General features: G+C 37.6%; 2 protein-coding genes across 3 annotated transcripts; one reads left to right on the forward strand and one right to left on the reverse strand.

The window, feature by feature from the left end:
* The first annotated feature begins 554 nt into the window (after window positions 1–554).
* LOC104770500 (protein argonaute 9-like) lies at window positions 555–7,172 on the forward strand. The gene is made up of 23 exons (XM_087505050.1): window positions 555–913; window positions 2,278–2,510; window positions 2,628–2,833; window positions 2,932–3,138; window positions 3,224–3,360; window positions 3,450–3,547; window positions 3,632–3,729; window positions 3,827–3,986; window positions 4,076–4,192; window positions 4,272–4,379; window positions 4,468–4,530; window positions 4,608–4,721; window positions 4,821–4,989; window positions 5,079–5,191; window positions 5,298–5,435; window positions 5,566–5,693; window positions 5,846–5,911; window positions 5,994–6,054; window positions 6,140–6,251; window positions 6,332–6,405; window positions 6,488–6,582; window positions 6,683–6,714; window positions 6,804–7,172. Exons 2-23 carry the CDS (start codon window positions 2,280–2,282, stop codon window positions 6,977–6,979), a joined length of 2,703 nt encoding a protein of 900 aa, XP_087361176.1. The 5' UTR covers window positions 555–913; window positions 2,278–2,279; the 3' UTR covers window positions 6,980–7,172.
* A 462-nt stretch (window positions 7,173–7,634) lies between these two features.
* LOC104770502 (la-related protein 1A) lies at window positions 7,635–13,116 on the reverse strand. 2 transcript variants are annotated; one of them, XR_015592909.1, is made up of 15 exons: window positions 12,532–13,029; window positions 11,787–12,249; window positions 11,464–11,623; window positions 11,199–11,289; window positions 11,019–11,090; window positions 10,473–10,655; window positions 10,208–10,377; window positions 9,996–10,065; window positions 9,808–9,907; window positions 9,423–9,730; window positions 9,188–9,331; window positions 9,007–9,070; window positions 8,707–8,852; window positions 8,505–8,609; window positions 7,635–8,281 (listed from the first exon to the last, which is right to left on the reverse strand). XR_015592909.1 is itself a non-coding variant. In XM_010494936.3 (15 exons), the coding sequence occupies exons 1-15, from the start codon at window positions 12,784–12,786 to the stop codon at window positions 8,137–8,139; spliced, it is 2,481 nt and encodes an 826-aa protein (XP_010493238.2). In that variant the 5' UTR covers window positions 12,787–13,116; the 3' UTR covers window positions 7,635–8,136. The 2 variants fall into 2 exon arrangements, 1 of the variants encoding a protein (XP_010493238.2); XM_010494936.3 differs by having other exon boundaries at window positions 9,808–9,912; window positions 12,532–13,116.
* Window positions 13,117–13,278: the final 162 nt, after the last annotated feature.

Below are 13,278 nucleotides of genomic sequence, written 5' to 3' on the forward strand. Positions count from 1 at the left end.
TACCATCCACAATTCCGCAATGGTACTTAGCTACTACTACTACTAGATCACAGAACCGTGCCTGCCTAGCTTTAATTAAAAGAGTTATCAACTCCAAATAAATCTTTGATATATATAATCATCATGTAAATATTTTTGTAAAACTGTTAGAATTCCAAATAGGAAGTGGAGAAAGATATAGATATAGACCAGTCAGCATAACACCATAAGAAAGACCAACATCTTTTACAACATAGACACTCTCAAAGAACGGCAAAAATAGTAATTTGAAGAAATCTATGAATCGAAAGAGATACGTATAGGTATTAGCTAAAACAAGTATTCATTCATTATGCGAAATGAAATCGTTTAATTTACTTAAACCAGTATCCCAATTAATAACCGTAATTACTAAACTGATAAGTGGTGTGTGTGATTTTCTTTTAAGAGAGAGAAAAGAAAAGTGTAAAGTTATTCTTTTAATTTGTAGATAAAAACATTTCTATAATAAAACTTCCAACAAAACAATTTGACTAGTATATATATAATAAGTATTTGATTCTATGTAGACTCCTATAGTTTCCAAGTAAACAAACATGTAATTATCCGTTTTATTCACCAAAATTATTTATTATTAACAAAATATGGTATTTTTCCCCTTTTAATAAATAACTTAATAATATACTCTAGTTTGCGTCTGCAATTTTTTTATTTATTTAATAATTTAATGTATAATGATGAGGTGTAAAAGAAGTTAATATATGAAGAAGTGAACCACCAAACCCTTCCCCAAAAAAAAAAAAACAAACCCTTTTCCTCTCCTCCGTTTCTTCCTCTTCCCTTAAAAGCTCTCTCTCTCTTTCTTCTCTCTCAAGTGCTCTGCTCTGTGTTGTTTTCGTCGTCTCTCGTCTTCAGCACAACAACGAACGACTAGGTATATGATTTTTGGTTGTTTTACAGTGGAAATCGTTCAATGTATCTTCGATTTCTACCTTCCATGCATCATTACTGTTGATTTCTTCGGTTTCTAGAGTTTTTTTTTTTTTTTTGGGTTAGATTTCGTCTTTCGTTAGTGTTTATCTGTCTTCTTCTTCGTCGTCTTCGTTTTGCTGTAAAACAATCTAAACTTGTTATTTTCTGCTTTTTTTTATTTTGGCTGTTTCTTAGGTTTCTGAGTTTTTTTTTTTTAGATTTCTTCTTTGTTAGTGTTGATTTGTCTTCTTTGTCGTCTTCGTTTAGCTGTTAAATAAACGCTCTAAACTCGTGAGTCGTGATTTTTCTACTTTTTTTTTTTTTTTGGCTGTTGTTTCATAAGCTTCTCTGCTTTTTTTTTTGGGGATCGTAGACTCGTAGTAGTGTTTGTTCATGTTGTAGCTCACTGGATTTTTTTTTTTTGGGGATTTTTGTTTTTTTCCGTGGGGTCTTCTCTCTGATCTCTATCTGTTGAGAAACCTGGGAAAAATAAATGTTGTTGGCGTGTTTGCTTTTTGTTTCGTTGAAGTTTCCCGAGAAAAAAATCTTCTGGGTTTCTTTTGCTGCTCTGTGTTCTTTGTCTCCTCTACATTCGCTTTTTTCCAAAGATCTCTTTCTCTTCTCCTTCACCCACACTCGCTTTTTTAGCTGACGATTTTTTTTTTTTTTGGTCGTATATATGTCTTCATGTGCACGTACATCTCGTTCTTCTTCACCATATTTTGTTTATGTCATATCTTCCTTATGCTTGTTTGAGGTGTTCTCTGGTTGATCTTAGATCTGTGTTTCTTTCTGAGTATTGTTTGTGATGGTGTAATGGGGTTTGCTGACGAATCTCTTCTTTAGATCTGTAGATTTCATCGCTATTGCTCTGTTAGACTATGTGTTGTTCAGTGCTTTTGCGTGAATGCTCGTTTCTTTGCTTTCCCTTTTTTTTTTTGTTGCTTTTAGTCGCTTGAAGCATAACGCTAATGGTTTTTTTTTTGTTTGTGAGAAATCTGAGTTTCGTTTGTGATGATGTAATGGGTTTGCTGACGAATCTCTTCTTTAGATTTCATCGCTATTGATCTGTTAGACTATGGGTTGTTCAGTGCTTTTGCGTGACTGCTCGTTTTTTTTTGCCATTTTTCCTGGAGCATGTTTTATCTGCTGAGTTTAACTTTTTAAGTAACTGTGTGACGATTGCTTTGTTTTTTTTGTGATGATGAAATCTGAATCCATGGTTTGTTCTGTTGATATTTGTAGCTAGCGTTCATGCTTTACCATTGCCATTAATTTTTGGTTGTGTGTTTTTGTTTTCTGACCTTGTGTTTTTTGTACGCTCAGAGATGGATTCTGATGAAGCGAGTGGGAGTGGCGTAAAGCAAGATGGAGGGTTACCACCACCTCCGCCTCTCGTTCCAACAGATTTTGTCCCTGAACTGGTGCCTGTCAAAAAGAACCTTCTTCTCCCAATGGCTCGTAGAGGTAGCGGGACCAAAGGACAGAAGATTCCTCTTCTTACTAATCACTTTGGAGTCAAGTTCAACAAACCTACCGGTTACTTCTTTCACTACAGTGTATGTATTATATATTATTGTGTCCTCTACTAATCCTATTTCTACCATAGCTCTATTTCTTTTTTTTTGTCTAGTGTCTAGGATAAATGATAATGTTTGGATTTGTCTTGGATACAGGTTGCTATCTCATATGAAGATGGCCGTCCAGTGGAGGCTAAAGGTATAGGCAGAAAGATTCTTGACAAAGTTCAGGATACCTATCAGAGTGATTTGGGTTCCAAATACTTTGCTTATGATGGCGAGAAGACTCTCTTCACTGTTGGTGCTCTTCCCAGCAACAAACTTGACTTCTCTGTTGTTCTTGAAGATGTACCTTCTAGCAGGTGTGGAACTTGATTCCTTTTGATTTTATATTGTTTCTGTGAAATCTGTTTCATTTTCTTCCAAGTCTATAATGCTATGATATCCTCTTTATCTGCAGAAATAACTCTGGAAATGACACAAACGACGCTGATAGGAAAAGATCAAGGCGTCCCACCCAATCTAAGAAATTCATGGTTGAGATAAGTTATGCTGCAAAGATCCCCATGCAGGCTATTGCAAGCGCTCTTCAAGGGAAGGAGACAGAGAATCTTCAAGATGCTATAAGAGTGCTGGATGTTATTTTGCGCCAAAGTGCAGCTAAGCAGTAAGTTAAATTCTGGGTATTTCTTTGTATTTCAAAAAAAAAGTTATTTGCTTGATCGTTTATGTTATGTTATTTCTGTTTGCAGAGGTTGCCTCCTTGTTCGCCAGTCATTTTTCCACAATGACGTAAAGAACTTTGTTCCAATTGGTGGAGGTGTGAGTGGTTGTAGAGGCTTCCATTCAAGTTTCAGAACTACTCAGGGAGGCTTGTCCTTGAATATTGGTGAGTACTTTTAAGATTTCATGTTGTTAGATTCTTCTTTGTAACATTTGGTTGCTAGACTTTGATTATTTGCTTTGGATTTTCTTCAGACACTTCAACTACCATGATAGTACAACCTGGACCTGTGGTTGAATTCCTACAAGCAAACCAGAACAAGAGAGATCCATCTGGTGTGGACTGGAACAAGGTACGTCATATTCTTTTATGCTGTAATATATTTGACTAATGTATTAGCATCTCTGAGAAGTACTCACCTAGTGTTTTCTAATAGGCTAAACGTGTTCTCAAGAATCTGAGGGTCAAAGTTACCCTATCAAACAGAGAATACAAAATCAGCGGCCTAAGTGAGCAAAAATGCAAAGATCAGATGTATGGTCATTCTAATACAAATTCATCTGATTTTTTTTTTATCACCATGTATATTGCTTTGAGTTCATTCTAATATATCTGTCCTTATTTGATATAGGTTTACATGGAGGAGACCTAACGACAAGGGAGAATTTGAGGAGGTTGAGATCACAGTGCTCAACTACTATAAGGAACGTAACATTGATGTGCGATCTTCAGCTGAATTTCCTTGCATCAATGTTGGTAAGCCGAAGCGTCCCACTTACTTCCCCATTGAGGTAATTTTAAGTGCATTATTGTTTTCTGCTTTCCCACAATTTTTAATATAACTAATTATGACAATTCTTGTTGGTTTTCACGTTCGCAGTTCTGTGATCTTGTGTCCCTACAACGATACACAAAATCACTTACCAATTTTCAGAGGGCTGCGCTAGTAGAAAAGTCTAGGCAGAAGCCACCAGAAAGAATGGCTTCTCTAACCAAAGTAAGTCTTCTTTTCATTAACCTTGACACTTTGAAGCTTTTTCTGTTTATTATGATTTATGTTCTGATTTATCTTGCAGGGTCTACAAGACAGCAATTATAATGCTGACCCTGTGTTGCAAGATAGTGGTGTCAGCATTATATCTAACTTCACCCAAGTGGAGGGCCGCATTCTACCAACACCAAATGTGACTCTCCTTGCTCTCTTGCTGTATCTTTTCCTTATAGCTTCTGGTTGTTTTAATACTGATTATCTTTGTCCTTGCTTCCAAACAGCTGAAAGTGGGCAATGGAATGGACTTAAGGCCAAACAATGGGCGTTGGAACTTTAATAATAAGGTGCTTAGATTTTTTAATCTCTTGCTTTACTTGGAATAGTTTTACCTCTCTACTACTAACTGAAATCCTTAATGCAGAAACTTGTTGAGCCAACGACGGTTACTAGATGGGCTGTTGTGAACTTCTCTGCTCGTTGTGATACAAATGGGCTCATTCGTGACTTGATTAGATGTGGACAGGCGAAAGGAATTGTAAGCCTTTTAATTCTTCCCTTTTCCCCCTTATATTCACAAATAAAATCATATGCACAACTCCTATTAATTCTTCCCTTTTCCCCCTTATATTCCCAGAACGTAGAGCATCCATTCAAGGATGTCATTACTGAAAATCCTCAGTTTAGGAATGCACCAGCTACTAAGAGAGTGGAGAATATGTTTGAGCAGATAAAATCCAAACTCCCAGGGCCGCCTCTGTTCCTTCTTTGCATACTCTCTGAAAGGAAAAACTCTGATGTTTATGGTACATCTCTCTTAACATTCTTCAATAGGGCCTGTTTCCCCTTGATTGCAAATGCATAACTATTCATATACGTGTCTGAAAATTTTCAGGTCCTTGGAAGAAAAAGAATCTTGTTGATCTTGGAATTGTGACTCAGTGCATTGCTCCTACAAGAGTGAACGATCAGTATCTCACCAATGTTCTTCTAAAGATAAATGCCAAGGTAGTCTCTGAAAATTTTGACTTTGTTCAATTAGAATTTCAGGACAGATTTTAAAGACTTTACAGGCTTACAGCTGAACTGAATTCTATTCTATTTGTATATGTAGCTTGGTGGACTGAACTCTATGCTAGCTATGGAGCGCTCTCCAGCAATGCCAAAAGTAACCCAAGTCCCTACCATCATTGTTGGGATGGATGTATCCCATGGTTCCCCGGGAATGTCTGATATACCATCAATTGCTGCGGTAATACTGATTTTTGTAATTGTTTCTTATGATCTCTTTCAATGTGCGTTTATCGAGAGGACATTCTTACTCTCATCTAGTGTTGAGTGTTCATTTCTGATAACTTGGCATTTGTGTTTGGAAATCATAGGTTGTAAGCTCCAGACAATGGCCACTCATCTCAAAATACAAGGCATGTGTACGCACACAATCACGCAAAATGGAAATGATTGACAATCTCTTCAAACTTGTCTCTGACAAAGATGAAGGAATGTTCAGGTAAAAATCATGGAATGTTATCTTCATTGCTCTGGGCAGAGCTTTGTTATCTTAATCATTATTAGGGCCCTGTCAATGGAACAATATTCTTTCATCCTTTTTTAAGTATGCTGGACACCAGTGTAATTTAGAGATTTACCTACTGTTTACAGGGAGCTCTTGCTCGACTTTTACTTCAGTTCAGAGAAGAGGAAACCAGAGCACATCATCATTTTCAGGTAGACTTAAATCTATTTAAGGAATCATGTAAAAGTTAGAATTCAACTTTTTAACTCACTGTTTTTACTAATATACATGTAGGGATGGTGTGAGTGAGTCTCAGTTCAATCAAGTTCTTAATATTGAATTGGATCGGATTATGGTTCTGGAACTTTCCAGTTACACAAACACGGTTTATTTAGTATATCCTGCTCATATTTGGCCTGATTTTGTGGTTATATTGTTAGGCCTGTAAGTTTCTGGATGAAAATTGGAATCCAAAGTTTACAGTGATTGTTGCCCAGAAGAACCACCATACCAAGTTCTTTCAGAGCAGAGGCCCTGATAATGTTCCACCAGGTAATTCCCATTTCACCAGTGCATGATTTTATATTGGTCATTGCGTTTCAAATGACCTGAAACGTGGTGTCTGCCTGCAGGAACAATAATTGACAGCCAGATCTGCCACCCACGCAACAATGATTTCTATCTCTGTGCCCATGCTGGGATGATTGTAAGTAGCTCCTACATTAGTCTTCTGATCGAATCCAGTATGTATCAAACTTAACACTTTTCTATTGATTTCGATGTGTTAGGGAACTACAAGGCCAACTCATTACCATGTGCTCTATGATGAGATTGGATTTGCAACAGATGACCTCCAAGAACTTGTGCATTCTCTATCCTATGTGTAAGAACTAGAAGTCTTTGTCTGATTGGTATCTTTGTGGTTTTACAAAGTCTTCTAAACTTGACAATAATCTTTTAATTGTCTGCTTTGATATTTGTAGCTACCAGAGGAGCACCACTGCCATCTCAGTCGGTAATGCTCACATCTTTTATGTATTGATTGCTGATAGTTACATTATGTGCAATATCTCAACTTTAAAGTTTCTTTTGTTTTTTTTGCAGTTGCACCCATTTGCTATGCTCATTTGGCAGCTGCGCAAATGGGAACGGTGATGAAGTATGAAGAGATGTCTGAGACTTCAAGCAGCCATGGCGGGATCACCACACCTGGGGCTGTCCCTGTGCCTCCCATGCCGCAGCTGCATGGTAAGGTTGCAACCTCGATGTTCTTCTGTTGATGGAGAACAGTCCACGAACTTTAAATGCCCCCTATTTTGTTTAAATCTTCTCTGGGATCGATGTCTCATAATTGTTTTTCGTCGACCCTTCAACTTTGATACTCTTTTTGATACTCTTTATGTTTCTGTTTTTCCTGGGCGTTGTTGGTTGGATCTTATTATGCTTTATAATCAAGTTTGGTATTTTAAGACATTTCGGTATCTCTACTTTTAACGTCTATCAGATATTATTATTGAGTATTGAGTAGTCTCATTGTGAAATTGGAACGTACCGGTAAATTTCATCTGTAATTTGATTAGTAATTTCAAAGGGCTAGGTTTTTCAGAGATTTTACAACCCTTTAGTAATATTAAAACCAAGTGAAAAGTTCTTCTCAAGTAACCAATAGATATAGTAAAAGTTTTCATTACTGTAGAAATGTTGGTAAAATGCGAATTCGTTTTGAACACATAAGCGTTACAGTTAATTACAAATTCATGAGAACTATTAGGAACAAATAAAAATGTGTCTAAAGAAATTTAACTTGTTTAAGTGATTTAGACCACCGGAGACGGAAATAACTTGAGGAGGTTGTACTTGAGTAGTAACAAAGAAAAAAACAGAGCAAAATCGACATATGTCAAATATGAGATTATAAGCTACAAGAGACAAAAATTTACAAACCAAAATTTACTGTCTAAATAAAAATGTCAAAGTAAAACATCTCTTATTGTTTCTACAGACACTACAAATCACATCCTTTCTTTTTTGCTTTTCTTTTTTCTTTTTTTTTTTTTCTTTTTTTTTCCAAAATTGAGTAAAAATTAGAAAATGAAATATCCCTAATATGTACAAAAAGAAAAGATTACAACTTTTCAGGGGGAGAGGGCGAAACTCAGTGTAGATGAACGCCTCTTCAGTCAAAGCTCTGTTTGTATTGGAGAGAGAGAGAGAGAGAGAGAGAGATCCTGCATCCAAAATCCAAAAAAAGAATAATCCCAGAAAAAGGAAAACACCACCAAGGAAAATATCCTGTAAAATTCAGAGTGATGGCTTCACTTGGTTGGTCTCTTCCGCAGAAGAAGAGAGATACACAAAAATTTAGGTCAAGATTGAAGCACCATTTTGCTCAGCAGCAACAACATATATCTCTCTCTGCTTCTTTTCTTCACATCCATCAGTGAGACTTGTTGTCTTTTTGGTTGGTGATTATATCCTTTGCTCGAAAATCCTTTATGCTACGGTATTCTTCCTTCAGTAGCTTCTCTAACTCAGGGTGTTTCTTTATTGGTTCGTTCTTGCCTCGGTAATGGTGGAATGCCCTACACAAAGACAGGATTAGATCCTTTAAAGCACAACCAACATAACATTTTCTATGTGCATTGAAGCATCTTTCAACCTAGATTACTACAAGCCCATCTAATATAACCGTACTTCTCTCCATCGGCATAATCTCTAGAGACATCACCAAGAATCACAGATCCATAACGGAATTCAGTAGCAACGTTATTGTTTAACCATAATCAGTAATAAACGATCACTTACCAATACTTCTCCAAGCCATATAGATTTCCCTTGTGGTAGAAGTCAAGCGATAGCTGCTCAAAGTCCTTGTAAAGGTCCTCATCGAAGTGCTTCTCCAGACCATAACTGAAGAAAAAAGGCAGAGCAATATTAGTTGGATTAGTCACACTGGATCCGCAGTGAAAAAATGGAAAACAGAAGAAGTATAACAAGTATGTATTACCTATAAAACCTAAAGAGACACTCTAACCCATAATTGTAGTTCTCAGCTGCATCCTCAAGAGCAAACTTCTGGAAGTCCTCATACATAGACAAGACAAATGTATCTCTAAGGAAATACGACCAAAATCGGTACAAATGATTCATTTCCTGCATATATAACATCCAGAATTCACAAACCACCAATCAGACTAATGTAATAGAATGAGTTGAGAAACTCCATATGTAAAGATTATTGCATGTTTCTTTTGAAGAGCATGATGAGAGCCAAAAATCATAGAAAGGAGGTAAACATGAAACTGACCTCACTGCATCCGCTACCCAGCTTCTTTCTTTCGTTTAAGCAGCGCTTGCGATACTTCAAGTACCTATGCGTACATTTTAAAGGAATGAGAACAGAGAGCCTCAAGATACAATCTTATCCCCCCCAAGAATAATGCTCCATACAATAAACTTAAGTTGTCTAACTGAATACCCATACTTACTTTTCTTGTTTAAATCCATTCTCTTCCAGCAGTTGGTGGCTTGGATGTTGAAAATGTGGAAATGATTTTGGTAACGAGCCCACAGGTGGACTGCTTCCAGGGAGTGTACATTGTGGCGATGAACTCAATTTCGAAAGCCTAGGGCTGTGAAACGTCAACAAAAACAGAATAAGATAATATAACGGATAAAGAATATGAATAAGTAGGGAATATAATGGACTGCTAAGATACAGACCCATGACTGTCTGGTGGTGTAGAACCAAAGAAAAATCCAATGGAGCTACTAGGCGGACTTTCTGATATATTTCCATGGTTTCTTATGTTACTCGAAAAGAACCTCCGCGCATGGGCCGTATGATGTTTGTGCGTTCCTTTACTTTGCTTCCTCCGGGAAGTGATGATTCCATGCTCTTCACTTCCATCATTTGCTACAGAATTTTCTCCTAATTTAGTGTTCAATCCTCCCCCAGATTTAATTTTCCCATCTCTGCTATCCAAATGGGAGTTGTTCTTCCTACGGCCAGATCGATTCTTTTTGAGTTCCTGTTTCCATTGGTAATTATTAGAAATTGGACTCCAGAAAGGTTAATCATATTATATTCAAGCCATAGATTCCTAACCTGCTCAAAGTAGTAAAGACCATCATTTATTGTGGAGGCAAGCTCCTTAGGAATGTTTTTTGCTTTTGTCCCACCGACTCCAGTGCCATCACTTTTCCCACTATTCTGTCCAGCATATAACGGAACATGAGTAATTGATTTCACCAACACAGAGTTCAAGGAAATATATAACTAGTTCCGTGTAATACCTGGGTAACAATTACAAGTTTCTGAATATCTTGATCATCAACAGTCATATCATCATCTTCATACTCAATGCTACAAAAAGTCAAATCAACCAAAGCATCAACGGCAGTACTTTATATATGCAGTTTCAGATTCACATCCAAAAAGAAGGCATATTGGAAACAAAGAGAGCAGAAAGCAAATATCAGGAGTAATAAAATTATGCACGCACTACCTTTTCGACAGTCCACTCTTTCTCGGGCTTCTGTGCTCCAGATCTAATTCTTCGTCAAGCAAAAACGTGTTTGAAAAATCGTTTGACAAGTCATCCACATTTCTTTTTTCATCTGCTGATGATTTCAGGCTAACACTTTTGTAATTATTGCTTCTTGCTGACCGAGATCCCTGTACATCAGAACGGAAAAGCAATGATTAAAGCAAAAACTGAAATTACATTAGCATTTTTACAGTGTCTCTACTAAAAGAAAACAAAAGTTTACCTCTGAAGAGAAGTCGCGCATGGTAGGCTTTGAAGAACCCTTTGAAGAATTACCATAATTATCCCCGCTTGTTATACTTTCTGGGGATCCTTTGTCACTGTCTCCAGTTTTCTCCAAAGAGGCTGACTTTTTAGATGGAGGAGCCCATTCAGACCACTTGTCACGCTTGCGCATCTTGTCACCCTGTAAAAGTACCAGTATTTCAAATTATCATCCAACAGATAGATGTACCAGCATTTTTATGCTACTTTGACAAATATAGGTCTTACACCTGTAGAAACCAATCATGCTCTGAGTTAGGTTAGAATTAGGGCTTCTTTAAACTATTATCCAGAGACAAAGCTCAAACCCATTTTTTTTTGTGATAGCATCACCACAGTAGAAATACACAATACAACCAGAGAAAACAAAGTATGCAAAGAAACAATTTTAAAAAAATAAAGAAGCTAATCTAAAGCCGCCAACATGTGTTAGTACCAAAACCCATTAACAAAAGCAAGACTTTGGCATTTAAACCAGTAAATAAGTAAGGTGTGGTAGTCTGACCTGCACTTCAACAGAATTAGAAAACCCTAACGCATAGACTATAAAATCAACATCCATGGTCATTGCCTTAACCTGCAAAGAGTAAAAGAAAAATTAAAACCAACAAATTTGTTCAAATCACGAATGACAGAATAGACTAATGCAAAAGAAAGCAAGTCAAGCTCGTGTTACAAATTTTACCCTTTTGAAACCAGCTATAATTTTTGTGGGAACCCATCCTTGTTCATCCATCAAGGAAATGAGGTAATGATCATTCTCAAGGTTTTCATCACTGAAAAGGGAATTAATAAAAAAAAGGTAAGCACAGTGAGTTGAGGTGCCAATTCTATAATCAGTAAAGGTGGACTCAAGGCATGGAAAATATAAACTTCCCAGAGGCACAATAAGGAATAAGCTAAATATCTTTTAAAGCATAAGAATTTTTTTGTTGAGAAGCATAACTTGCCTGAAATAATACTCTATCTGTTTTAAGACTCTATCCCTTAAGTCTATCTTTTCTGGAGATAGTCCTGGATGACCCTGGTTTACAGAGTACGGACCAAAGCGTGGAGGATAAGGACCTCTTATAGCTCCAGGGGGTGGAGCTGGCAAGTAGTATACAGGCCCTGTGTCAAATGAAGAAACAAACAAAAGCAATCAAACAACAAAAACGAACAGTTATCCTCTTATCTTAATGCTAGATATATTTCAGAGCAAAATAGTTCATATTATCAACTGCTCCCAGCCAGTTCCATTTTTAAACACCTTGACAGAGAGTCAATGTCTTACCAGGGAAGCCTGGACCTGGACCAACGAGGAATCCAGGAGCTGGACCCATATATGGAGGTCTTCCAAAAGTTCTTGGTCCAGCACCTTGTGGCATGTTTCTGGGGTCAAAACCTCTCTGATGCGGCCAAGGCTTTCCAGGATCCGCTTGAGGAGGTGGGAGCACAGGTGGAAGAGGGGAAGCTTGAACTTGTTTCTCATTGCCAGACTCTGCAACAGGAGGTCCAGTAACTGGGAACGGAGGATAAGGAGCATATGGATAATCTGGACCAGCAGCATGTGGCGGAGGTCCCATAGGTGGAAAAGGAGGTGGAGGATATGGTACAGCATGTACAAGGTAAGGAGGAGGAGGTGGAGGACCATTTTGGTTGCTCCTCGGACCTGGTTTTGAATGACGCCCAGATGGATTCTTGTGTCCAGGATTAGCCTTACCACCACCCTTAGATTTCGCTTGACCAGGATTAGCCTAAACATCAAAACAAGAAACTTTCTTCAGGGACTAAGTTTAACCTCAATAAATGCAATGCAATGCTTTTTTTCAATTAGTAAAGCTTTCAACCCAAGCAAAGGTAAACATCATACGCATCAAATTCGTGAAAGAAAAAAAAACCAATTCGATCAAGTTTCTCAAGAAACTTAAACCAATCACGATTCACGAACACAACAGCTATTGAGTATCACTATCAGATACCTTACAACACTCAAAATTAAACCGCAGCACAACAACAACATTAACAAAAAAACGAACCTGAGCAGGGGCTGGGGTGGAGGTCGGAATGGTTTTAGAAGGGGGAGCAGGCGGCGGAGGATTCTTAGGACGAGGCTGTTGAGCGGCGTCGGCGAGCGCAGGCCAGGAATCAGCTCCCATTACAGGAGCATCAACAGTCTCAATAGGAGAAGCGGTTGTTTTCCACGGAGACTTAGCGGCGGCAACAACACCACCGTCACGGCCGATCATCAATTCTCGATCATCAGCCAATGATCCCTCAGTCTCCGCCATCATCAGAGAAACTTCCAAACTCAGATCAAGAAAACACGAATAACAATTCAATCGGAATCAAAAAAAGACACGTAACGAGGATTCAAGGATCGGGAGGAGGAAGACGCAATGTGATGAGAAAGAGAGAGGTTGAAGGAGAGGAGGCAAGTGTGTGTTTTGGTGGCGACACTCTTTTAAGAAGGAATAAGCGAATGTGATACCACAAACAGTGAAACGTATAACCCCAAAAACCCTAGTTACCCTTTCTTTATTATTATTATTTTTTTTAATTTATATACTTCTTATAGTTTTTGTATATAGCAATTTCCTCTTTTTCCTTATTTGAAAATTTTCAATTGGCATTACAGAATATAAATCATGATTTAAATTCAATTGTTTTGTCGAGAAAGAAAATAAGGGAAACCCTTACAAATCATTAATTGTTATTTTTTGGTCTGAGAAAATAAAACATCATTTTTATGTTTTGAGACAGCAAAAGATTAAAAACATCATTTG

The sequence above is a fragment of the Camelina sativa genome, chromosome 20 (assembly GCF_030686135.1).
Source record: "Camelina sativa cultivar CO46 ecotype springtype chromosome 20, ASM3068613v1".
In the NCBI taxonomy this organism is placed as follows: Eukaryota; Viridiplantae; Streptophyta; class Magnoliopsida; order Brassicales; family Brassicaceae; genus Camelina; species Camelina sativa.